General features: G+C 42.4%; 1 protein-coding gene and 2 long non-coding RNA genes across 3 annotated transcripts in view; all 3 read left to right on the top strand.

The window, feature by feature from the left end:
- The first annotated feature begins 1,425 nt into the window (after positions 1-1,425).
- LOC115159666 (voltage-dependent N-type calcium channel subunit alpha-1B) overlaps positions 1,426-27,067 on the top strand; it is a 254,642-nt gene continuing 229,000 nt past the window's right edge. Inside the window, exons 1-3 of the mRNA XM_029709608.1 lie at positions 1,426-1,519; positions 1,605-1,691; positions 2,889-3,189. Of these exons, the coding sequence (XP_029565468.1) occupies positions 1,631-1,691; positions 2,889-3,189 (362 nt within the window). The 5' untranslated portion in view covers positions 1,426-1,519; positions 1,605-1,630. The remainder of the gene's footprint in view (positions 1,520-1,604; positions 1,692-2,888; positions 3,190-27,067) is intronic.
- On the top strand, positions 3,611-6,432 carry LOC115159668 (uncharacterized). The gene is made up of 3 exons (XR_003868929.1): positions 3,611-3,986; positions 4,606-4,800; positions 5,115-6,432. It is a non-coding gene; the product is annotated as an uncharacterized LOC115159668 (long non-coding RNA).
- On the top strand, positions 15,004-16,688 carry LOC115159669 (uncharacterized). Its single transcript, XR_003868930.1, has 3 exons — positions 15,004-15,085; positions 15,191-15,295; positions 15,411-16,688. It is a non-coding gene; the product is annotated as an uncharacterized LOC115159669 (long non-coding RNA).

The raw sequence follows: 27,067 nt of genomic DNA, 5'->3' as shown, positions 1-27,067 counted from the left end.
GTTTGAGCACACACACACACACACACCTCGCTCCCCTTCTTGGCTTCCATGGCTACCCCCACGGGAACCTTTCCCCAACAGAATCTTTCCTCCACGGGAACCACACCTGTTGGCATTCTCACAAACAATCGCAACATTGTTCCAATAACATATAGAACCTTTCTCGCAGCTTTGTCATATAAAGCTTTTTTGAGGCCTTGCTCACATTTCATTCTGTGGCAGTACAATGACCAAACGATATACTGTATGTGAGGCTCTTGATCATATCTTGATCATGACACTGGTGAGGAGGAGAGAGTCCCTATTAAACTTTGACACAAAGTAGTCTGTGATAAATAGCACAATATGTTTCATCTGAGTATTTTTTATAGTAAAAATAATCCATACATTATTATTTTTTTACTCAAAAACGAGTTGTATGAGCTCAGGTCAATGAGGCCTACAGGTCATAAATAGCAAACAGAAGTTCAAAACGTGTAATGTTCACGTAAGATTATAAAAAGATCTAACACAACATTAGGTGATTATATATGTATTATTATGGATTTATAATCAGCTATAATGTGGCGGTCATTTTGGACAGGGAACACAGAAAAAATGAACATGAAACGAACACAACAGGAGGGTGAAGAATCAGAAGTAAAAGTACAAGTATACATAATTTCACACTCCTTATATTAAGCAAACCAGACGGTACTCCAACACTCAGACATAATTTACAAACGAAGCATTTCGTTTGAGTACCGCCAGATCAGAGGCAGTAGGGATGACCAGGTATGTTTTCTTGATTAATGTGTGAATTGGACCATTTTCCTGTCCTGCTAACCATTACGAATTGTAACGAGTACTTTTGGGTGTGAGGGAAAATGTATGGATTAAAACGTACATTGTTTATTATAGCTAGCTAGCTAATGTTAGCAAGGCTAGGGGTTAGGGTTAGGGTTTAGGTTAACTTTAGGAATTAGGTTAAAGGGTTAAGGTTAGGGGAAGGGTTAGTAACATGCTAAGTAGTTTTTTGTGTTATGTAACCATACCAAATGTTACATATCATATTCATTTGGTGTTCCAGATTTACATTTACTACGCTATGTCTAGTCTATGAGACCAGGCTGGACGGTTGATCCCATTGAACTCAAACAGTTGTTTATCTCTCTGATATCTATGCATTCAGAGATATGCATTGGTAGATGGCTTAGAAAGGCCTCTGATGCTTGAACTCAAAATGTCCCCAGAAGAAACCAAGCAACGAGAACACATCAGGAAGTGACGTTGATTGTGAATCAGCAGTCCTTTTAGGTCTTATAAAGTAGACGATGATTGCTCCCTTCCTGATTACAGAGAAAGAGGGAGAAAGAAACGTTGATCCTTGAATCAGAGGAGAATTTTGTCCTTCAGAACTGAAGACATTTGGACTGATAACAAAGCTCTTAACTAGCAGAACAGGAAACAGCCTTTCCGCATTCCTTGGGGGAAAAACCTTTTTGTGCCACCAGTCCTTGTGCCACGTAGAGAAGTCCCTGTAAGCAGGCATATACACAGTAGAAGTGAAATGTTAGTTGACTTGCTTTTGTAGCCATTTCATTTTTTTTTACCTTGGATTACAGACACAGCAGTTAGTAAGGGAGCAGTCATGGAGAGGAGGGCCCCAAACTACTCCAAATGGGCGGAAAGGCGATCCACTGTGGTTTATGGTAGGTGAGGATTCTTAAATTGCAAAGCTTCCCTCTAAGGTGCATCCATGATGGGACTTGGTTTATGGTGCTTCCTTTTCTGGCTGCCTTCCTCACTCACTCCTCAACATCGCAACACTGTTATACTCCACTTGCTTTTGTGTCAGACAATGAGTCACTTTTTTTCAACCCTGTTTGTGGTTCCTTCTATTATTTATTATTAAATAAAACTTGGTTTTGTACTTCAAATAGTTATTTGGACACTACAGCATGTATTGGCACCTCACATTTGGCCAGTACATTGTGTGCATTCTCATTTAACCACTATTAAAGGCCCAATTTGGCAGTTTTTAAGTACCTTATTGTAATAGTTTCCTATTACAATTGTCAAAAAGAAACAATAGCATTTTATCAAAAAACTATTCCAGAAGTATGAATTTAGCTAGGACTGTCTGGGAGTGGTCTGAGTGGATGGGGGAAATGGAAAAATTGCCATTATTGGCAGAGATATTTGTAACTCTCTTTGTTATTGGTTCATTAACTCATTTATCACATGGTGATGTCATGAGGCAAGCCAAAACGTGCCCCATGACATGCAAAAAAACCTGCTGATTAGAAGGTCCTGTGTAGATTGTATTTTCAACCAGCAACTATCAGGAAATAACACAAAAAAATTTCACACTTTTACAGTGTTAATTTCATCACCTGTTCAACAATATAATACAAAACACAATAAAAAACGAATTTTAACTGCACTGGGCCTTTAACCAATATTAGGCTAACATTGAATCCAATTGAGTAAAATGCACAAGCAGGCATAGTGGATTAGCGTTGCCTTTTATTTTGCTGGTTTGGGGCAAGTTTGCATGGGATTGACTCAAATTAGTGATAGGACAGGCAAAAAAAGTAAAATAAACAGCTACAAGACCAGATATGATGCAACAAGTATCTGTAGGCCATATCTCATCAAAACAAATAAACTGATAGTCTTTAAGAAACGAATAGACAGACCAAAGATAACTTCATCTTCCCTGACTTGCCTAGTTAAATAAAAGGTTACATTTAAATGTAAAAAATCCCAGTTCAATTTGAGTCCCAGGCTATATGTAAACTAGCCTATATGCCTACTGTAGCCTACAATCACAGCTAGAATAATTTTATACTCGTAAAAACCATAAGGTGACGTTATGATTTCTTTCATTTTATTAACCCCACAAGCAATGCGCTCTGCCACATTCGGCTCGTGGAGGATGCTGACTTTGGGCGCGGAATACAGCTCATGGGCCCAGTCTCCTGAAAGCCTTCGTCAACGACAGGCAGTGATAAGCGAGAACGCTGAAGAAATGGAAAGCATCGACATTGACCCGTCATGGAGAGAGCAGCAGATGGACGTTCCTCAACAGTATGATGCCATCCTGCACCTTGACGAGAGAGCAGCTTCAGGAGGGAGTCGTGGTAATCATAACATCATTCGTACACACGAAGCCCTCAATAGCACGCCATGGTCCAAGTCTAACAGGTAAAGTTGATAGTCCCTTTGATATTTTAAATTGAAATTCAGCACCAATATTGACATTTAAAAGCCTGTGATATTCAATGAAGTTCCCTTTAATATAGACCACATAGAGAATTCAATAAATCAGATTTGCTAAAGTGCCAAAATTCAGCATTTTGACACGTCCCTCTGTGCACCCTCTGTGACTTCCAGGAACATTTTAACCCACGTAACCGCAACATTTCAAAGTTTTCACCATCATTGTAAAGCACTAGTTATTTCTGAAGATTGTTATCATGTGATTAGTGATTCATAAACAATTTTAATAATAATAATAATGTTGATAATTTCGTTCGTTTAAATATGGTGAAACTATTTCTTTTTAAATAATCAGTAAAAAAAAAATCTATGAACATTAATATTTCAAATCATAGTGTAAAAGCAGTTGAGATGGTTCTACTCTTTTTTTGCAATTTTCTAGTGTTTTGTGGTGGAAAACAGTGAGTCGAGCATAACACATCAACCTTGATAGACAGGCCAGAAATGTTTAACAAATTCAATAGCCCTTATGCACATTCCATGATCGAACGTTCTAAACACACTTCCTATCGGTGTGGCAATTTCCGGTCATTCTAGTTGTTATCGACGATATAACGTTACTATCACTATGTCGCAGTTTTTTACTAGGTGTCTTCAGGACTTGCCTCAAATTAATATTAATGATGTACATCGAATTGTTAAATCAGCCTCCGAGACTCCAGCTAGCAAGAAGGAAAAGGGGTTCAAGATGTATATAAGAAGCTACATAGACAACTATGAAGGTGAGTACCAAGTCAGTGACAGATAGCTAGCTACTTTAACGATTAACTGTAGCTAGCTAGTTACTTCGTAAAATGATGTAACGTTGACAGAATCTACCTGAGAATGTGTGTATTCTCGTTAGCTTGGTTAAGTTATGCTTGCTAGCTAAAAATAATTGTTATTCATGTCTTTTACACAGTATCTAACAAAGATACATTGACAGGGGAGATCACCGTGAGGGCTGCCTGTCACAGGTCCATGAGGAACAGTGAAAAGCCGCACAGCATGAGCGTAGGGAAAGGTTATAGATGGCTACTAGGGACCTTGTTAAACATCTCCTGTGAGACACTGTCATCATGGCCAAAATGTGTTGGAGACAGTGTCAACGTTTAATCTTATCAGTAGATAGATATTAATGATGGGTCCCAATCCCAATTTAGAATTGCCCACTTAACAGGTTATTTGGTAAAGATCTGTAGATGCAGTGTTTGGTAATTGTGTTACTGAGACACAATCTATTCCTGTATAGTTAAATGAGCCCCTAGTTAAGAAGACTAGCCACTACTATGTTTATTGTTATTTATGGGCCGCACCATTCTTGTTTCTCACTTCAGTCTTTCATCACACTTATCTTCACAGATGGTGTTAAAGCACTCCGTACCAGTGATAGTGGTCCAAAGCCACTGCTCCTGTGTTGCATGAAGTGCTCTGTACAATCATTTGGTGGCCCTTCTTTACCAGACAGCGCACTACTCTAAACTAAACATTCCTGCTGCACCACCAGTTCACAGCTGCACAGACACAGAACAGCGTTGGCACAAGCCAAGAACACTTGTGAGTCTATCAATATCCGTAAACCTACTGACTCGTGTGCTGATGGAATAAGGGAAGTTCGAGGTTCCTAGAATGAAAACATTTTCTTGTGATTGTTCTTGTATCCAGATGATAAGCCTAAACAGTGGCGTTTTTACGATGTAATGACAAATGTTTGGGACAAAGACTGGGGGGAAATATATAATCTATAAATCTGTATATTTTAATTCATTTTATTTGAACTTTCGGGCTTGTGCTGTTTCTGGAAATGTTACATGAGTCTTTGTCATAGTAATCTCTCCAACCTGATGTTAAGGTTTTAAAATGTTTTGCAGAAGTTCTCTCTACAAAGCACTCAATGGATACATGCCTGATATGGACCTTCTCCGAGTCTCAGAAACGTATGCCAACTTTTCTCCACTTACTGCCCCTCTTGTGACAACAATGGAAATGTCAGCTGATGTGCCCCTGGTTGAGTCCGCCTTTGGGCCAGTGCAAGCCGGCAGTGTTCTGTCCTATCAGCTTCCACAGCCAAAGACCTGTGAAATTGTGAAGATTGCCGATGCCCCTTCTCCACCAATACTTCCATTAGACGGCTTCAGGCTTCCCAGCGTGCTTACGTCCTTAGCCATCAGGAGCAGTTCCACCTCAAGGCATTAGAGACAACCTACGAGATGTCACACTAAGTCGAGGTTGCTACAAGGGAGCATAGCAGCAGCCCGGAATGGCATCAGCTCAGGAAAATGAGAATAACATCCTCTCGTTTCTGAGAGGTTTGCCATGTCCGGGGAGAGACCTCAGCTGACCACCTAGCTGAGCTGATGTTCAAGGGATCTGGTATGCAGACCATGGCGATGAAGAGGGGGCTAGCCATGGAGCCAGTGGCTGTACAGGAGTACTGCACACTGAAGAATGTTAACTTCTTTCCGTGTGGCTTCGTAGTGCACTCAGATGCCCCGTGGTTAGGATCCTCTCCAGATGGAATCATATTTGATCCCAGTGTAAGACCACACTTTGGACTCTTAGAGGTCAAGTGCCCAAATGTACCAAGTTATGTTGACTGCCCTTACCTGAAGATACTGAATGGAGAGCTGAAGTTGAAGAGATCTCATGCTTACTACTGGCAGATGCAAGGTCAAATCCTTCTCAGGTTGTAGCTGGTGTGACTTTGTCATCTGTGCACAGGAGGACATCCTAGTTGAAAGGATCTATAAAGATCTACAGGTTTCAAAAACTATGAGAGAAGGTTGACCACTTTAATTTTTACCACTACTTGCAGAAGTGTCTATCTCACACCTGAATGGATCCCCTGCATGGGTGCCAAGTTTAGTGATTTTATGAAAAATAAGTATTGATGTTCTTGTGAAGAAATCTACAGTAGAATAGACTTGTTTAAAAAAAAATATGTATTTCAGCAAATGTTCAACAGTTCAGTTAATCAATTACACATCTCTAACATTGTATTCAATCTTGCATTCTGGCTATTCTGTGTTTACTTGATTTCTTTCCCCCACCCCTGCTACTCATTGCTTAATTAAAGCCAATACAAGCTCCACACAAACAGATATTCACTACAACACAATTGATGATACATGTCGTAGATAAACAAATTATTATTTTGCTGCTAGCAAATAAACACATGTACATTTACACTGGCTTGGCCCATGCTCTGCTCCTTGTTCTTCATCCCCCTCAGTCGGAGCAGGAAGTTTCAGTCTTCTTTCCCAAACACCAGGTCTCTTTCGAATGTGCCAGTTCCACGCGAAGACAGTAGGAACAATACCTCTTTTTAGGTATTGTCGCCCCCCCCCCATTTTTCCCTCAACAAAGTTACTTTCAACGAAATGTCACCAAACACACAAAGGTGTGTTTGGTGACAGTAAAGTTGTCACGATGTACTGCCACCAACCACCTTTTTCTGAGCTCTACATCGACCGGGAAAAGATGGAAGCTCACAATACCATTAAATTTGGAAGAAACTGAACACAGAGGCACTGGACAATGTTCCTTAGCACCTCCTTCGCGGGGCTGTAATTTAAACGTTGTCATTGCGAACTATTTCAGTCAGAAATGCATCGATGATAGCTAGTAAGCTAATGATAAAAACAATAGCAGAACTCGCTCCGGAAGTCATCAACCAGGTCAGAAGTAAATTAGAACTTTGGAGGCGGTATAATGCATAGAGCCTATTGCCCCCCTCTGTTGCATACAACAAGCTTCCATTTCCCCTGTCACAAGGGGATTTCTGCCTGATTTAAGATGAATCATCCAGCCTGTTACAGCGGTCAACCATGTTACATTATTTTCCACTTAAAATTAGGCACTTTAATAGTCTTATTTTTTTTACTCTCTGGGAAAACATGTTTTTTTTAATCAAGTTAAACATGTGCTCTTTATGACAATGTTAAAATTAGATTAAATAAAGTATTTGTCACCAAGTTAAACATCTCAAAAGGAAACAAATTGATAGAACAAGTCGAACGACCCAGTAATGCTATTCTCAGGCTAGGCTAGCGCAATGACCCGAGGAAGATTAACACTTTTGACAACTTTGATATAGAGGCTTTCTTCCCAGTAGCGTTTGTGCAAGGGATATTTTGTCTCTTATATCACTGAAAAGGTTACTCATTAATTTGCATTTTCATTCTGTTGTAATACATAATTGCAGCCACCAGAGGGATTAAAACCTCACTCAACTCCTCTAGATATCGACAAATCAAAACACAGGCCATGAGTTATTAGGCACTATTACACACAGGCATTTCTCAAAGTTTCTTTCTATCAACCTTAGAGGCTGTTTCTGTTGGATTTATTGCAACATTGAGCTTATACCATACCATCAATAGCTCTTACATAGATGAGGTCAATTAAACACATTCAATAGATGTATAGCAGAGGCTGGTGGGAGGAGCTATAGGAGGATGGGCTCATTGGAATGACTGGAATGTAATTTCTGGAACATGTCAAACCTGTGGTTTCCATGTTTGATACCTTTCCATTTATTCCATTACATCCTCCTATAGCTTCTCCCACCAGTCTGATGTATAGGCTATGAAAACCTGAATTCCAGTGGTCCTTGAGGATAGTAAGTGACAGTGATGCCAAGCCGGCACAGACGGAGATAAGCTCCTAAACCAGGGGGCATCCAAGCAGCTCAAACAGGGTCTTTGGCTCAGGGGGACAGACTGCCCATGGTTGCACAGAAAGACCCGCCAGGCCACTGCCATCCCACCCACAGTCCCTAGTTGGGAAACACATGACGACTTCCTAGGGAATATCTTCAGCAGTGAGCTGGTGGGGGAGGCTCATCTCCATTCAGTCTGATGTGAGTCAGTGATAAATAGCTGAAAATCTACATGCTCTCTGCTCTGTGAGCTTTAGACAACTCCTCTGCATTTACCCCATTTGACACTGAGCCTCGTAGATATCTATTTCCACTGCAAAGGCCCATGCTCCAGACATTGAATTTAAAACATTATGTGCATGATGCAACCAATCTTAAAGCATGTGATCTTGGTTAACCACAGACATGCCTGATGCCTCCTTATGATTTCGATCAAATCCATTTGATACACAGATTAGCTTTATAGACAATGTGATTTTATGAATAGCTGAATATAGAATGTGGAGTATTTTTTGAATCACAAGATCTACCAATCTAGTATCTCCTCACATCTACAACAATAATATTACAGTAACACAGTTACAATGCATTTATTTTCAGACAATTTACAAACATGTATTTTCTTTTAGAGTAAACACTTTCTTTTAGAGTAAACACACAATTCTTACACTTCACCAGTACATCACTTGTTCCCTTTTACCTCACCACAGTCAGACATTTTCAGTGGTGCTCTTAACCCTGTGAGGTCCGACTTTTGAGTGTCAAGTGGCACTGTGATGCCCTGGTCAGGAGCCTGAGTAACAATGGGTTGTGTTTCAAAGCCTGTACGGTTCTCAGCCCCCAGTGTTGTCCTGCTCAGTGTGTTTCACTTGTTTCATTGATTCTGTACTTTTCCCACATGTCTTGTTCCTTGTGTAGCGTGCTCCATTAGAGACTTTTGCTTGCAACATTGTGTAGTGTAGCGTTGAATGGCATTGTGAACTTATTCACCTTTTCTTGCCACAGCCACTTTGGAGTACTGTGCTCGTGTAACAGTTATTCAAATACTTTGAATTTCACCAGGTTCATATATTATTATAAACTGGGTCATTTGAGCCCTGAATGATGATCAGACCAAATACCAGGAATATGACAAAACATGTATTTTTACTGCTCTAATTACATTGGTAAGCAGTTTATAATAGCAATAAGGCACCTTGGGGGTTAATAGAATATGGTCAATATACCACAGCTAAGGGCTGTATCCAGGCAATCTGCATTGCGTCATGCAAAAGAACAGCCCTTAGCAGTGGTATGTTGGCCATATACTGTACACCACACTCCCTTGGGCCTTATTGCTTATAAACTGGGTGGTTCGAGCCCTGAATTCTGATTGGCTGACAGCCATGGTATCTCATACCCTGGGTATGACAAAACATTTTTACTGCTCTAATTATGTTGGTAACCAGTTTATAATAGCAATAAGGCACCTCTGTTTGTGGTATATATGATGTGTGATACGTGTTCCGCCGAGAACTAGGTATACAACTACACATTAACTCGCTATTGGGGAATAAGCTTTACAGTTCTCAAAATGTCCACTTGTAACAGCATTACATACCTCTCTCAGTTCGGGGTCTTTGGCTGAGGCTTCCTCTATCTCTCTGGTAGTCAGTGCTTAGGGTGTAGAGCTCACTGCTAAAAACCTCACATACTGATCTGTGTGAGTGTTTTTCCGGCTGTGCGGTCACTCTCAGCAGGCAGCTTCTCACCTCTGAGGCGTTCTCTGGCTGCCTGGCCTCCATCACAGCTCGCACTCCCTCTGCTGTCGGTCTGATGCCTTTGGACTCATCTACTGTTGGGTTAGGATAGCATTCCCTAACAATAGCCTGGTTTGCTTGTCTCATGTCTAAGCACGTTCTCATCTCATCATTTGCGTTTGGTACAATAATGACCACACCATTGGGTTTACCCATGGGGTTTGGGCCATTAACAAGTTCTATGTCCATGTCCAAAAGTTTCTCTACATTTTGGTCTACCTTCTGCCTGAGGTTGAATGGTAGGCGCCTGAGCGTCTGGGCCACTACTGGTTTCACGTTTGGGTCAATGTGCTGACTGATCCGTTTAATTTTAAGTTTTCCCACTCCCTGGAACACTTGTGGGTACTGCTGTTGTAGTGAGTGCTTGGTGTGAAATAAAAAAGTAAAACATTTCCCTGTTGCGACATCAGTACCTATTCTCAGAACTCCCAGTTTCATGTCTGTCTCTTTGCCCAGGAGTGGTTCTCCATTTCCTTTTATTACAATGAACTCTGCTTGATTAGTTCTATTGCTGTTTGTGATTTTACATTTGAATGCACCATTGACTGATAGTGGGTCACTACAACAATAAGAATACAGTTCTCTCTGTCATAGGGACATATGAGTGACACTTATGTTATCGGACTTCAGTCTTTCCCATGTATTCTCATCTATCACATTGCTAGTTGCACAAGTCAATCAACATTCTAATTTCAACTACCCCACACAAGGCAAGTCTATCTGACTTGTCATTCTCATTAACAGCAAACGCAAAGTCATATTGTTCCGCAACAATATTCACACTTCAACTCTTGGAACCCTTTGTGTGACAAACCTAGCAGAGCTAGTTAGGCTGCTTTCATGACATCTAGATTGTTAGTGACTAACTGTGCTGCTGGCAATAATTTAATAACTTTTTTGGCCGACGTTTACTGACATCGGTTGCGCATTAATAAATTCCTCAGTAATTCTGCGCACTGGCACACTCATACGAGAGTGTTCTGAAATTGCAGTAGATGGAGTTTTGATCACGCGGACTGGGATATGTTCCGGGCAGCCTTAGAGAATACAATTGAAGTTTTCACGGACATGGTGACTGAGTTAATCAGGAAGTGTATAGGGGATGTTGTTCCCACGGTGACTATTAAAACCTACCCAAACCAGAAACCATGGATAGATGGCAGCATTCGCGCCAGACTGAAAGCGCGAACCACTGCATTTAACCATGGCAAGGTGACTGGGAATATGGTTGAATATAAAACAGTGTAGTTATTCCCTCCTTAAGGCAATCAAACAGGCAAAACGTCAGTACAGAGACAAAGTGGAGTCGCAATTCAATGGCTCAGACACAAGACGTGTGGCAGGGTCTACAGAAAATCATGGATTACAAAGGGAAAACCAGCCATGTCACGGACACCGACGTCTTGCTCCCAAACAAGCCAAAACACAGTGCCACCGACGTGGCCCGCTCCCGAGGACTGTGGGCTCTGGTTCTCCGTGGCCAAATTGAGAAAGACATTTAAGCATCTTAACCCTTGCAAGGCTGCCGGCCAAGACGGCATCCCTAGCCGCGTCCTCAGAGCATGCGCAGACCAGCTGGCTGGAGTGTTTACGGACATATTAAATCTCTCCCTATCCCAGTCCGCTGTCCCTACTTGCTTCAAGGTGTCCACTGTTGTAACCAAGAAAGCAAAAGTAACTGAACTAAATGACTATCACCCCGTAGCACTCACTTCTGTCATCATGAAGTGCTTTGAGAGGCTAGTTAAGGATCATATCACCTCCACCTTACCTGACACCCAAGACCCACTTCAATTTGCTTACCGACAGAATAGATCCACAGACGATGCAATCGCCATTGCACGGCACACTGCCCTATCCCATCTGGACAAGAGCAATACCTACATCAGAATGCTGTTCATTGACTATAGCTCTGCCTTAAACACCATAGTACCCTCCAAGCTCATCATTAAGTTTGGAGCCCTGGGTCTGAACCCCGCCCTGTGCACCTGGGTCCTGGACTTCCTGACTGGCCGCCCAGAGGGGGTGAAGGGTGTGCGCTCAGCCCCCTCCTGTACTCCCTGTTCACCCATGACTGCGTGGCCACGCACGCCTCCAACTCAATCATCAAGTTTGCAGACGACACAACAGTAGTAGGCCTGATTACCAACAATGACGATACAGCCTACAGGGAGGAGGTGAGGGCCCTGGTGGAGTGGTGCCAGGTAAATAACCTCTCCCTCAACATCAACAAAACAAAGGAGCTGATTGTGGACTTCAGAAAACAGCAGAGGGAGCACGCCCCTATCCACATCGACGGGACCGCAGTGGTGAAGATGGAATGCTTTAAATGTCTCGCGGTACACATCACTGACAATCTGAAATGGTCCACAGAGAGAATAAAGTAGACGGCATCAGTCAAAATCGTGATTTATAACCCTATGTCCGGATGGCGCGTACATGCCCAAATAAGGGCATCCGGTCAGGACATCCTGGCAGGAAGGTGTCACGTGGTTAAGGCCATATAGTTGCATCCTGTTCTGTCACGTGTTAGAGTGTGTGTTATTTTATATCTATATTGCATCTATTCCTTTGAAGTTGTCATGATGATTGATGTGTAGGGACCTCGTTGAACTGGGGGGTTGTGTTTGAACATTTCAAAGAGGATGGCCCCACACCCCACCTATTTTATTGCTCTTAGGGTTGTTGTCTATAAAGTAGGAATGTCCGGGGGGGATTGTGTTGGAGGCAGACGACTTATAAATAAGACCCGGAAACAACACATGCGACCCCAGAACACTAAATAAGATTTTAAAAATAAAACCCTGAACATTAAACAGAAAATGATGTCTCCACGGCCAATTTTCGGGGTACTATGCGCCTCTTGTCGCGAACCCAATGATAAAAGCATCGAGGATATTTTGGGTGAGGCCCCAGAATGTTTTAAAGCGTTTTTGGATACCAGTGATGGCCATATGACTTGCATTGGAAGAGCTTGTGGGTGGGCGCAATGATTTGAAAGCCATAAGGATCTCTTCAATGGCTTATAGCCCCGACTCCAAAGTGACAATTTTAGCATGTGAACAATTTGATAGTATAAATGCGACGAAGTCTGTCAGTTCATATGTATTTTCCAAAGCCTGCAAGGATGTCAAATTGTGTCCTGTGTTTAGCTTTAAATGGATTGATTACCCTATATTCATAACCCTGATGAATAAGCTGGACAGTCTTTTCCAAAATCGTGAACAATTACGTCGCTGGCCGCTTCTATCCTTAAGACATACACAGAGTCTACATGCAAGACGTTTGATCTATCCATGGAGTGAAAACTTACGGAGTCTTGACGCAGTAGAATTGGAAACAGACAGTGGGTGGGGTCAGTGACAACCCTATAACATGGGGGCCTTTACCTGTAAGAAAGGAACCGTACAAAATGTTTTTTAAAAGGTCTGTACTAAAGATTTACAATTAAATAAAGGGTATTTATGCTACCCCTTAACGAACGGGAATCTGTCATTTCTCTCTCGCCCCGATCTGTCGAGGAGAAATGCAATGTCTTATTTTATACGAATAGTCTTTCCTACAACAACATGTCTTTCCTACATTACATGTGCCCGGTAATGGTGTCTGACCTGCTGTACAAACATTGTTTATACATAAAAAACATTATTGCCTGTTTCAATATTGCGCAGTAAAAATGTTTAAGTAATTATTGCATGTTTAAAAAGGTCTGTACTAAATATTATGAATTAAATAAATGGTTTTAAAGCTGTATCTCACCTTTAACGAAGGGGCTGTGCATTTTCGAGCCATCCACAAGCCTGTCCCGGAGACAAAAGGATTCCTGAAAGACGTGTGTGTGCGCGGCGTGGGGGTGTGTGCGTGTGCGGGAGTGTAGGTGTGTGTGTTTCAAAACAAATAGGGGGTGGGGGTGTGTGTCTCTGCATGGGTGGCTTTTGAAACCAGAAAAAGTGTGTGTGAGTTTGTTTAGGATTGTGTGCGTCTCTTCAATGGGGCTTGGACACTTTCGATTTTATTACCACACAAGCCTTTCAAATGCGTATTTATCTCACCCCCAAGGATGTGGGGGCTAAAAAGTCAAACAGCCCAGGCTGTATCTTGTCTAGACAACCTCCTACGGTTTAAAACATATGTTATTTCTAATCAGCGCAAATACTAACGGTCCCCCCACCCCGGGATATACATTTACAACGGACACCCCCAAGCGGTGCTATGAAGCATAAATGCAATACTGGCAGACAGAATATGTCGAGACACCCGCCTGTGGTTTTTGGGTCTCTAGACATTCGTGGGTACTTTATATGACCCTTTTATGCATACAGGATGTCGCCCGAAAAAACGGCACCCCCGCTCTGTAAGCTCATTACAGAATATTTCTCGTTAGAGACACGACCGCGGAGCGAGGCTGGTGAAACAGATACTAGCCATTCTGTACGACAGACTAAAGCGCAACTCCAGACACCAGGCCAACAGCCCCGAAGAGTTATCACCCCCGGACAGCTAAAAGATCATCTGTGAATCCGTCCTAATGGAGCTTTCTGAAGGTGAGTTAGTGAAAATAATATATTAGATTTGGAGAAGTATTTTCAGGGAATTGTAAGGATATTAAAATTTGATATCGATATTCTAAAACGGGTGGACAACGAATTTTTAGATAATGTCAAATGCACGTATTCTTATATTTTAAAAATGTGTATATAGTATAAATACCTGTTAATATTAGTTTAACGTTTGTAGGATCTCAGTCCTTTACACAGCTGCTCCGGGAATAGATGATTGGGAACAGCCTTCGTTAGAGGGGGTTTCAGTGGAGCAAAACGCGTGCAGCCTGTCCCCATCACACTATTGTCGACGTAAGTCCAATAAAATCCATAAGAATATTTATACATTAAAAACAAAAAGTGTGAACCCTATATTAAAAGCTATTTTTGTGTTTACAGCTGACAGACCCCAAAGAAGGATCACGGATGCTTCATGTACTCTGAACGATACCATAGATGATATTCTCCCGTTCTGTACGAACGGCTTTACCCCAACTCCCCCAGGAACCAAGCTCCATATTTCAGACCCAAACAAGTGTAACAGTGTAGGTTCCGTCCCTCTCTTCGCCCCAACCCGGGCTCGAACCAGGGACCCTTGCACACATCAACAACTGACACCCCACGAAGCATCGTTACCCATCGCGCCACAAAAGCCGCGGCCCTTGCGACGCAAGGGGAAACCCTACTTCAAGTCTCAGAGCGAGTGAGGTCACCGATTGAAACGCTATTAGCGCGCACCACCGCTAACACACAAGTAACGCACAACTTGTGCGCAAGTGCATTGCGCAGAATCACCCCGGCACGAAATCTACTGCTTCAAGAAACGGCGCTACATGGACAAGGTATGAAGCCATTATATATGTTATTAGTAATACATATTTTATTGTAATTTATACATTTTTATGATTGAATATGTTTTAAAACAATGACAAATAATGCTTTTTCAGACTCCAACGAGACATGTCCGGCAGAATCAGGAAGGCCTGGTGAAAAAAGTCTAGAGCCCACGGTTTCCACGATTCGTCAGAAAAGCCCGCGTCAAAAAAGTCGAGGTAATTTAATTATGTATTGTTAATATATAGTATTATATCTGAAATATATTTGACATTTTTTACCTAAGATTTTATGTTTAATAATCTATTTTTTGTATATATTATTTTCTTTCAGACTCCTCCCCGGCGTAACGGCACAGAAGACCATACACCCCGAGAGCACGCGGAGGATTTCGGCACGCCGGACATTCCCAATAAAAAAACTAAACCGGATGATATCACCGTTTTAAATGACATTCGAGGTAGACGACTTGCTCCTCTGTGATGCTGCCAACCTTCTTGATTCCTCCTATTCTTATGTAGAAACACCCAAACCTGAAATAGAACAAGCTAGGTTTATTACTGCCTTTTCCAGGGCTCTAAAATCCAGAAATGTCTTGCTACACAAATGAATGGTGGATTTACTCGAGTGGCAATACAGTCAGGATCTATCCTTCTGGCGTAGAACAATGCCCCGTTTGTTAAGCAACACACCGTTTAAAAAAACGCAAATACAGGCGCTAAAAAACCTATATGTAACATGGATCTTTCCAGAATACCACAACAACACACATCAATAGTTACCCAAATGGACGAGCCAACAGACATAATTGAGACAGTTGAAAGCCTGTTGGCCCAAATACCGCCCGATCTCCAAGCTTTAATTGAACGGATGAACGAGGCTGGGGTAACGGACATAATTCCGATAGACGAAAAGCTGTTATCCCAGATTCCCGCCGACCTGATCGAAATAATTAAACATATGAACGAGTCCGGAACGACCGATGAAAACCAATTATCCCAGATCCCGGCCGCCCTATTTTGTTTAATTAACCATATGAATGAGAGCATAAGATCTTCTACACCGGAACCCACACAGACCCCGCCATTAACGCCCATGTCCGAAGAGTCTGAAACGCAATACAATGTTTTTGAGGAATTGGAAAATTGTCTAATAAATCAGGAGGGAGATGGTCTTGATAGAAGTGTCAGGGTTGTGTACAGAAATAAATTCAGCAATACAGCGATTAGACAATTTTTCAATTTCACATGGTTGAATCAAAATCTCGATTATGCGTTTTTTTACGTGATGATTTTGGATACTCTGAACGAACTGTTAGACAGGGCCAGAGATTATGGCGAACCTCGTGATGTCTTACAGTTGGAAATTTGTGGAGATAGCATGCATAACACTATCTCTTATTTTACCCAATGGTGAAGCAGATCTTGAACAATTTATAGCCCTGCTGGAACGACTTGTTCAATCAAATTTATCCGTCATAGCCGATAGAACTTTAGAGCTTGTAGTGCAAATAATACGTCAACCCCTGGGAGGTGGGGGGCAGAGAAGGAAACTGGATAGCCTAATGCAATCAGAAATCATAAACAATAAAAGGGCATGCCTCATAAACGTTTACAATCCTGGTAATAAGCTATGCTTTGCAATAGGCCTAGCACATCTACTCAACCCTGGATGTACAGATCTAGAGGCGTTACAAAAGGCTAGAGAGCTTCAAAATGCTGTAGGTCTAGGCATACAGGATGCTGTGGCATTCTCTGACATAGTCAAATTTGAAAACTTTCTGAACATCAAGATTGCGGTTTTGTACCACAGTAGAGCTAATGCAGCTCTCATGAAATTCCAAAACAACCCACAACCTCAGATTCTGTACTTTTATGTGCAAAACAACCATTATTATGCTGTTACCAACATCTGTGCGTTTTTAGGCGCACCTTATGTGTGTCCAGCCTGTCGCACTCGTGCCGTAACTGTTCCGTATGTCTGGATGAAAATTGTCTGATGCAGCCCTTAAACCTGACACTCTGTGAGGATTGTCACAGGACATGTTCGGCCTACTGTTACGAAAAACACAAAATTGAAACATGGCACCCCAAGGCCTGTAAATCTGTAAGCAATTGTGACATTAACAAGAAATTTCCAAAATGCCATTGCAATTACAACCTTAAAATAGACAGCCCTAAACCTCATGTGTGTGGAATCATACATTGCCCAATCTGTAAAGGGCCTTTGAAAAGCAGAGACTCTGAAGTGGTTTAACCTCTCTAGGGCAGGTGGCACCAAATCGTCCCACCTACGTAACAGCCAGTTGAATCCTGTGGCGCGATTTTCAAATACCTTAGAAATGCTATTACTTCAATTTCTCAAACATATGACTATTTTACAGCTATTTAAAGACAAGACTCTCGTTAATCTAACCACACTGTCCGATTTCAAAAAGGCTTTACAACGAAAGCAAAACATTAGATTATGTCAGCAGAGTACCCAGCCAGAAATAATCAGACACCCATTTTTCAAGCTAGCATATAATGTCACAAAAACCCAGAAGACAGCTAAATGCAGCACTAACCTTTGATGATCTTCATCAGATGACACACCTAGGACATTATGTTATACAATACATGCATGTTTTGTTCAATCAAGTTCATATTTATAGCAAAAACCAGCTTTTTACATTAGCATGTGACGTTCAGAACTAGCATACCCCCCGCAAACTTCAGATGAATTTACTAACAATTTACTAAATTACTCACGATAAACGCTCACAAAAAGCATAACAATTATTTTAAGAATTATAGATACATTACTCCTCTATGCACTCGATATGTCCGATTTTAAAATAGCTTTTCGGTGAAAGCACATTTTGCAATATTCTGAGTAGATAGCCCGGCATCACAGGGCTAGCTATTTAGACACCCACCAAGTTTAGCCCTCACCAAAGTCAGATTTACTATTAGAAAAGTTTGATTACCTTTCCTGTTCTTCGTCAGAATGCACTCCCAGGACTTCTACTTCAATAACAAATGTAGGTTTGGTCCAAAATAATCCATAGTTATGTTCCATCAGCGGCGTTTTGTTCGTGCGTTCTAGACACTATCCCAATGGTAAATAACGGTGATGCGCACGGCGCATTTCGTGACAAAAGATTTCTAAATATTTCATTACCGTACTTCGAAGCATGTCAACCGCTGTTTAAAATACATTTTTATGCAATTTTTCTCGTAAAAAAGCGATAATATTCCGACCGGGAATCTGCAATTAGGTAAACAGCCGAAAAAAAATACAGCACGGGGTCGACTCGGGCATGCGCCTAATTCCTTTGTCCTCTTATCGGCCACTTGGCAAAGGCAATTATGTGTTTCAGCCTGAGGCTGCCTCGTCATCGTTCAACTTTTTCCCGGGCTCCGAGAGCCTATGGAAGCCGTAGGAAGTGTCACGTTACAGCTAAGATCCCCACTCTTCAATAAACAGAGACAAGAAGAACGACTCCTTGTCAGACAGGCCACTTCCTGCATGAAACCTTCTCAGGTTTTTGCCTGCCATATGAGTTCTGTTATACTCACAGACACCATTCAAACAGTTTTAGAAACTTTAGGGTGTTTTCTATCCAAAGCCAATAATTATATGCATATTCTAGTTACTGGGCAGGAGTAGTAACCAGATTAAATCGGGTACGTTTTTTATCCGGCCGTGTAAAAGATGACGCGCCTAGAGAGAGCCAAGCCCTTGTAATGCCTGAACCTGCGATCTTACCGGCTGAAGATCAAATGCGTGTTGAAGATAATGTTATGCATGACATGTTGACACATGTTCCGGCACGTAACAGGAAAAAACAAGATAAAAGACTCAAAGGGGACCACTACTTGGAATGACAAAGGAGAGTTTATCCTTCAGGGCGCTGTTGTCAAGGGTTCACATATGCTTGACTTGCTTAAAAGTACCACGACATCCCACAAGGTTGCTGATGACAGAAGACCACCAGGGTGGCGTCAGTTTCTTAAAGCCCTGGCAATCCTCAACATTCCCCTCTCGGGGGTACCCAACCATAAGCTTCGTCACCAGATTTAAGCTTTAAAACAAAAACCTTCACCGAGCTACAGCACCCCTAAAGATGTCCCAACAACCCCTCCCCCCTATGAAGGGGATGATGATGACTCATTTACCCCTATGAACGCCTCCGGACCTTTTCCTAATCCCGATCTCTCGGGGTGGTTAGACTTTTGAATGACTTTTGAACGACTATGATTAAATTCAATAAAAAAAAGAAGAAATTAAACAAATTAACATTTGTGGCATTCTTGAAACATTTGACGTGAGCATACGCCTTGATTACACGGTCTTAAAGGACACATATTTGAACTCTTTTGATATTTTCTAACAAAACAAGCTACAACGGTATCATTACTTCTTAAATCATCATTATTAAAGAGACATAGCATCTTCAAAAGAAACTCCACGGGCTCTTTGGCACAGGTAGAATACACAGTGTTGACCACATGTAGTGGAAAGGTTATCTTGCACTTGTTTGATGCTGTAGTAGATCTTTGATCCGTTTTTGGTCAAAAATTCTTTAATAGATTTGGGAAAGAAACCGGGGGGAAAGCCGTAGGAATCCAAAAAAGTTTAGATTTTTCTTCCTCCTTCATCTGCTAGTGTCACAGCTATTCAATGTTCACCCGGCATGTGTTTAGGATGGGTATTGACAATTAACATGGCCGGTCGCTCAGGCCATTTCTCAATAGGTAATTCATCACAAGCCCACACTCCATAAAATTGTTTTCCAATCAAGCGGGTCATTAGCCCTTCCAACTCTTGGGTATTCATGTCTTTGCTCAACGATCCTTAATAATAATCCACTAAGACCTGTCTTCGGGCATTCACTTCCAAGATTGAATCAGAGCATGCATTAACTGTACAGGCTAAAGGTGTACGGAAACGCATTTCCAGCCTGAGGTTACCTTGGGACACCACTGACAGATTTCCTGAGGTGTCATCATCAGGGGATAAATTGAAAGCATACAATGTGTAACCCTCTGCAAATCATTTCTGTCAATAGGTAAAGAGAGATCTTTTAGATGCCTCCCGGTAGCCAGGAATAGATTGTAAAATTCTCGCACAGATATGTTATTAAATTGCGGTTGGAAAGCCTTAGCAGGGACCTGACGTCTGTCCTGACAGAGAGCTACATACTATGCATTGAAGTGTTGAAAATTAAATGGGTTTTTGTGGAAGCTGCCCGTATTAGAGGCGTGATCAACCAAACCTATAACCATGTAGCGGGGTAAAGGGCCTAGAAAAAGGTTTTCTTGACTGCAGATTCTACTGCCCACAGGTATGCCAAAGGTTTTCATGGTAATTCTTTGGAGAGGGTAAAGGGCATTTCCTTTCATCAAAGCCTGTGTGTGACCCAGACGAACTGCCGGAGATACAGACCCTTTTTTTTATAAAAAGCGTTGCCCCCAACACTTTTAAACTAAAGTCACCGTCTTGGGCAGACATCAGACAAAACTCATCCTTAGCCCTGGTTAATTTTAGTCTTAAATCAACCGAATTTAAGAGTAAACGTTCTTGAAAGAAAATGTCAGAATGTATAGGCCCTAGCAGATGAAACTCTCGAGATTCGGCACAGTAGCGACCGCGTGCCTCCAGTCCTTTGTTTGCACCGGTGGAAGGATCTATCGATTCCATAGAGACTCCTGCAGTATCCTTGCTAAACAGCCCGGCGCTGAATTGTGTCTTGAGAGTGTCTTCGGAGTAGTTGAGTAAACACTCCATGATGGCCCTATAGGGGTATGTGGCACTGCTTTGACTGATTAGGCGTTCACCCAAAGTCACATCCACTTGGGAGAAGATGGTGGCCAAGGGGTAATTAATGAGACTCACTTTGGCATCGTTTGCAATATTAGTACCATCTCTTTTGGTCACTTTTAGACGTAAATGCACCAAGGTGTTGTTGAGGTCCAGATAGTTGTCACCATGGCAATTCTATAGGACCGTTGTCGGTAATGGCAGAGAGTGGGGCTATCTCCACATAACTGGACCTGTCTATTGAATGTTGGGTTAAGGGGGCTGTGAAAAGATCGAGCTCTGTCTTTATAGCTTCAGAGGACATGCGGTGTAAACGAGACATGTTGTTTGTTCTTTTAGAAAATACTTCCGAGTATTCTTTTTGCCATTTTTGGTCCAGACCTCCTCACTTTACCACGTCTTTGAGTTAGAGTTTTTTTTTACGGTTAACCTCCGCTTTTTAGGGGCAGGCCTGCGCCTTATACCCGGAGGTCTCTTTTTTGGTCTTCGAGACAACATCATAAGCCCCGAGCCTTCTTGATGCTCGGCATCTGGTGACTCCCTTCAGGTCATAGCATTGGCTACAACCTCACTTACTATATTTTTAGCCGCTGATTTTGAATGGGGTTTGGCTATGCTGAGGCCTCTCTTCATAAACGGTAAAACCATCCTAAAGAGGTTACGAAATATACCTCCTATCCCCGAACCGTACATGGTCGGGGGATCCATGATAGCCTGGTAACCCATTACCCACTTGATCAACATAGTATGAGACATAACGGTTAGGGTCGAGATGGTGGTTGTTCCATAACCATTTTAAATTATTTGTATTATGTTTCTAAAAAATAAATAATAATAATAATAATAAAAAATATACTGCTCAAAAAAACAAAGGGAACACTTAAACAACACATCCTAGATCAATGAAAGAAATAATCTTATTAAATACTTTTTTCTTTACATAGTTGAATGTGCTGACAACAAAATCACACAAAAATAATCAATGGAAATCCAATTTATCAACCCATGGAGGTCTGGATTTGGAGTCACACTCAAAATTAAAGTGGAAATCCACACTACAGGCTGATCCAACGTTGATGTAATTTCCTTAAAACAAGTCAAAATGAGGCTCAGTAGTGTGTGTGGCCTCCACGTGCCTGTATGACCTCCCTACAACGCCTGGGCATGCTCCTGATGAGGTGGCGGATGGTCTTCTGAGGGATCTCCTCCCAGACCTGGACTAAAACATCCGCCAACTCCTGGACAGCCTGTGGTGCAACGTGGCGTTGGTGGATGGAGCGAGACACGATGTCCCAGATGTGCTCAATTGGATTCAGGTCTGGGGAACAGGCGGGCCAGTCCATAGCATCAATGCCTTCCTCTTGCAGGAACTGCTGACACACTCCAGCCACATGAGGTCTAGCATTGTCTTGCATTAGGAGGAACCCAGGGCCAACCGCACCAGCATATGGTCTCACAATGGGTCTGAGGATCTCATCTCGGTACCTAATGGCAGTCAGGCTACCTCTGGCGAGCACATGGATGGCTGTGCGGCCCCCCAAAGAAATGCCACCCCACACCATGACTGACCCAACGCCAAACCGGTCATGCTGGAGGATGTTGCAGGCAGCAGAACGTTCTCCACGGCGTCTCCAGACTCTGTCACGTCTGTCACATGTGCTCAGTGTGAACCTGCTTTCATCTGTGAAGAGCACAGGGCGCCAGTGGCGAATTTGCCAATCTTGGTGTTCTCTGGCAAATGCCAAACGTCCTGCACGGTGTTGGGCTGTAAGCACAACCCCTACCTGTGGACGTCGGGCCCTCATACCACCCTCATGGAGTCTGTTTCTGACCGTTTGAGCAGACACATGCACATTTGTGGCCTGCTGGAGGTCATTTTGCAGTGCTCTGGCAGTGCTTCTCCTGCTCCTCCTTGCACAAAGGCGGAGGTAGCGGTCCTGCTGCTGGGTTGTTGCCCTCCTACTGCCTCCTCCACGTCTCCTGATGTACTGGCCTGTCTCCTGGTAGCGCCTCCATGCTCTGGACACTACGCTGACAGACACAGCAAACCTTCTTGCCACAGCTCGCATTGATGTGCCATCCTGGATGAGCTGCACTACCTGAGCCACTTGTGTGGGTTGTAGACTCTGTCTCATGCTACCACTAGAGTGAAAGCACTGCCAGCATTCAAAAGTGACCAAAACATCAGCCAGGAAGCATAGGAACTGAGAAGTGATCTGTGGTCCCCACCTGCAGAACCACTCCTTTATTGGGGGTGTCTTGCTATTTGCCTATAATTTCCACCTGTTGTCTATTCCATTTGCACAACAGCATGTGCAATTTATTGTCAATCAGTGTTGCTTCCTAAGTGGACAGTTTAATTTCACAGAAGTGTGATTGACTTGGAGTTATTGTGTTGTTTAAGTGTTCCCTTTATTTTTTTGAGCAGTGTACTAATAATATATTATATATGTAGAGAGGCTTTGGAGGGCCTAAAGTGGAGTTTTACAATCGTTTTACCATAAGTAAATTCGATGTTTTCATTCTGACCCGTTTTAAGCTCAACCAGAATGTTTTCAATATATTTCTTGCTTACAGGTACGTAATGTGGCTTGTCGTAGGTGACAGTGACTATCCCTCCATCCTTTCCCTCTATATGAACTGTTCTCAGGAGGGGCACACAACTGTCTCCTACCCTCTGATATGATGTCGGTATACACAAATATGTTGTAAATCCCTGCATGTATATCCGCAGGGAATGTGGCTAATTTATCTTTCACATATGTCCATTTATTGGGAACCATCCCCAACATGTAGGCTAAATTACCTGTGGTCTTTATACCCCTCTCCGCAGCCCCTGAGATTTGTACACGTTTATGAATAGGGTTGTAGCTCAAGAGTATTTCCGTATTGTTCTGGGTTAGGAGTTCGTTCAACTCTGAGACGATCCTGTCGACGGTTCTATAGAACCCTTTTTTAATCTTTATAAGTTTCGCAGGTTCCGATATCCTTTTGCAATAAAAATCCCGGTCCTTATCCTTGATATTATACCAACTATGCGGGTATGTAATCTCGCTGAGACCTACTTCCCACGCCTCGGATAACTCTATAGGCTTTGGAAAATTGGTTGTATAATTCGAACTCTGGTTATTATATATTATAGATATATATGCTAACGCATTACTGGGGAGGGTCAGGTAGAAGCCGCTGTGTTCCATGATGCACTCCTGTGTACACGTGAATGATGTATTTATCATGCCTGAGGGTTTAAGTTAACCCCCGATGCCTCCACCACATCGTGCTCTAAAACCCAACTGTTGAACTTTTGGGGCCAGTTTTTCCAACGGACCAACACCCATTTTTTACCCTTTTCTCTCTTATGATCTAGAATTTCCTCCACGTGAAAGACTTTGTCTTTACCCATCTGTACCTTCTGTAGTTCCTTCTCATAAAACGATCCCTCTATAAGCTCCCCGTCATAGTCTTTTAACTTGTAGACCGTGGGTATGTGAGGTAGACATTCGGTAACGGTGAACACCTCCTCGCTGTAACCTTGCTCATATTTTTGGTTGAAAACACCCCTCAACTTGGATATACGTACCAAGTCCCCCACTAGGAATTTAAAATCAAATGTTTTCTTACGGCGAAGGGGGAACAAACCATACAGATTTCAGAAGAGACCTCTGAGGGCTTCATCCTTATACTCTTATGGTAGCTGTAGTTGTAACCCTTTACTAAATCTTGAACTATATCGATATATCTATGCGTGTTGTGAGCTGTAAAATATCTCCACATCGCTCCTTCAGAGTTCTGTTAAAGTGTTCAACAACTGAAGCTTTCAAATCCGAGCCTGTAGCAAAATGTACTATATTGTGCTTCTTCACGAGTTTCAGAAAAGCATTATTAAAAAATTATTTCCCGCCATCAGTCTGCACTTTCTTGGGGACTCCTCCTTCCTTCAAGATAGAGTCAAAGGCCCTGGTCACCTCTGCCCCACTCTTATTTTTTAAGACCCTTACAAATGCCATTTTAGAGAAAATATCTATAACCGTTAGCATGTATCGATTCCCATAATTTTTTTCTGCAAGGGCCTGCATGTCACATAGATCTGCCTGAAACTGGGACAAGGGATGAGTAGAAAAAACTCAATTTCTTGGAAATTGTTTTCGTACAGGTTTATGCAGAGTATAAGCATCCTGCTCGGCTAACCACTCATTCACTTGAGCAATGCCTAACCGGCTACCTGTTTCTTAGGCTATAGCTCTCTGTAAACGCTCCTTACCCCCATAAGACCCAGGGTTAGAGGGGGTGTAATACACATTTTTCAACATCTGCTCCGCCATCCTTGCCTCTCTGAGGTACAATAACGTTAATGAGCCACTTTCAAATAACGACAACATTTCATCTTCATTTTGTATTTTTATTTTTGCAAACATCAAGTATTACGTATACAGGCAATTCAGGATTCGTTGAAGGATACTTGTCCCCGTTTTCTCAACGATCCAAGCATGCAACACCCTGTATATTTGGTTTAGATTTACAGGCTTGTGTTGCTGAATTTTTAAAACACACACATCCGCTATATAAGTATATAAACAAAAAATATGATACATGTTACAATTAAACGGTGTTTTAAACAAATAAAATAAAATCTTAGACAAGGTTGTTTCTAGTTCTTCAGAATCATCCACAAGACGGGAGACCAGTTGTGTCCATTGTAGACTCTTGTCCGTATGTCGTACACGATTCATGATTTGCTCCATTTTTAGCACACGATCTACATTGCCCATGTATTATGGGTTGTGTAGAACGATACATTGTTCACTTTATTTTCAATAATTTGATGCATCACATTTGTAAGTTCTCTCAAAAGAAAAAACATATTTATTCTATCTAACATCGTATGTATATAGTTCCCCATTGCTTTACATCTAAATAACAAATAGGTATTGTCACTCGTTCTCTTGGGTTTTGTTGAGCCAGAAAGTCATCACATCATCCACCACAGCTTCCCTGTATTTGTTGTCGTCCACCAGGGTGTGTCGGATTTCTTTGAGTTTCTCGTGGATGTAGATAGCCTCCTTCAGTTCATGTAGGAAAGCCTCGGTTACACCGTAAATTCTGGGAATAGACGGCACAAGACCCATAGACTCCAGGGCTCTGACCAGTGCAGGTATAAACCTGCAGGACCACAGTCTTTTCACCAGCTCCTCAAAATGGTTGAAGAAGTAGGATCTTGGGGGCTTGTATAAATACGGATGCCGGCGCTGGCTGGGGTGATTGATCTCACAACCGATGCATTTTTCACGTATATACTCTCCAATCACCACATTTAAAAGTGTGGCTACAGAGGCCTTGATGGTGTCCACAAAAATAGTACTGACCACCCCATCAAACACATCCTCAGGCTGTGTACATGTAGGGGGTGTCGGGGGTCTTGGCTGGGGGGAGTAGAATGGGTGGCTGCGATGCATAGAGTCCTTAGGGTCTGGCCCCATGACGTATCAGTGTCCTGGTATGTTGTAGGAATATCCATGGTATATGCTGAAATTAAGAACCGGAGGCTTTAAGGGACCTCCTTTTATTGTAGAAACAGGCCTTTGGGTGGGGTTAGGGCGTGGTTAACGCAGCCGCGTACTTAGTTTTCTTCGGGGGCTGAGCCTTCTGAGGGTGACCCTTCTTGGGGTTCCTTTGAATCATAATCCTCAGGATTCTAATATATTATGCACTTCCATAGCCGAGCAATGCTCTGCCACTGTTGGCTCTGTACAAAAAGAATGTCCAACAACTAACATTTTCAATTCCATTAGATCCCAACTTTTTAAAGGAATAAGCATGCGCAACCTGAAATTCCCAGTCAGGCCGCCATCACGAATGTTTTGGTTGCGGGTTTCCTCGTTGCTGATATAGAACTCCATGCATCCACAAGGAAGTCCATTCTTTCTCTGTATTTTCATCCTTTGAAATACTCTTCCTGAGGATTCTGGGGTACCTTCCCAATGGGTCTCGTAGCCCGTGAACAAGCTATACCCCTTGGTGATAACTCTCAGTTCGGGACACACAACCTTGCGAAAAACCGACCAGTCTTCAACCCCGTAGTCCACTCCTAAAGTCGGGTCTGTATATTCTCCACCTTCGTCTACGGTATAGAGTTTCACTCTACGGGCCGGGTAATCAAACTGATACCCCCAGTGCTGTCCATTAGT

Source organism: Salmo trutta, chromosome 23 (assembly GCF_901001165.1).
Source record: "Salmo trutta chromosome 23, fSalTru1.1, whole genome shotgun sequence".
Taxonomy (NCBI): domain Eukaryota; kingdom Metazoa; phylum Chordata; class Actinopteri; order Salmoniformes; family Salmonidae; genus Salmo; species Salmo trutta.
This window is presented reverse-complemented; position numbering and strand designations above follow the sequence as displayed.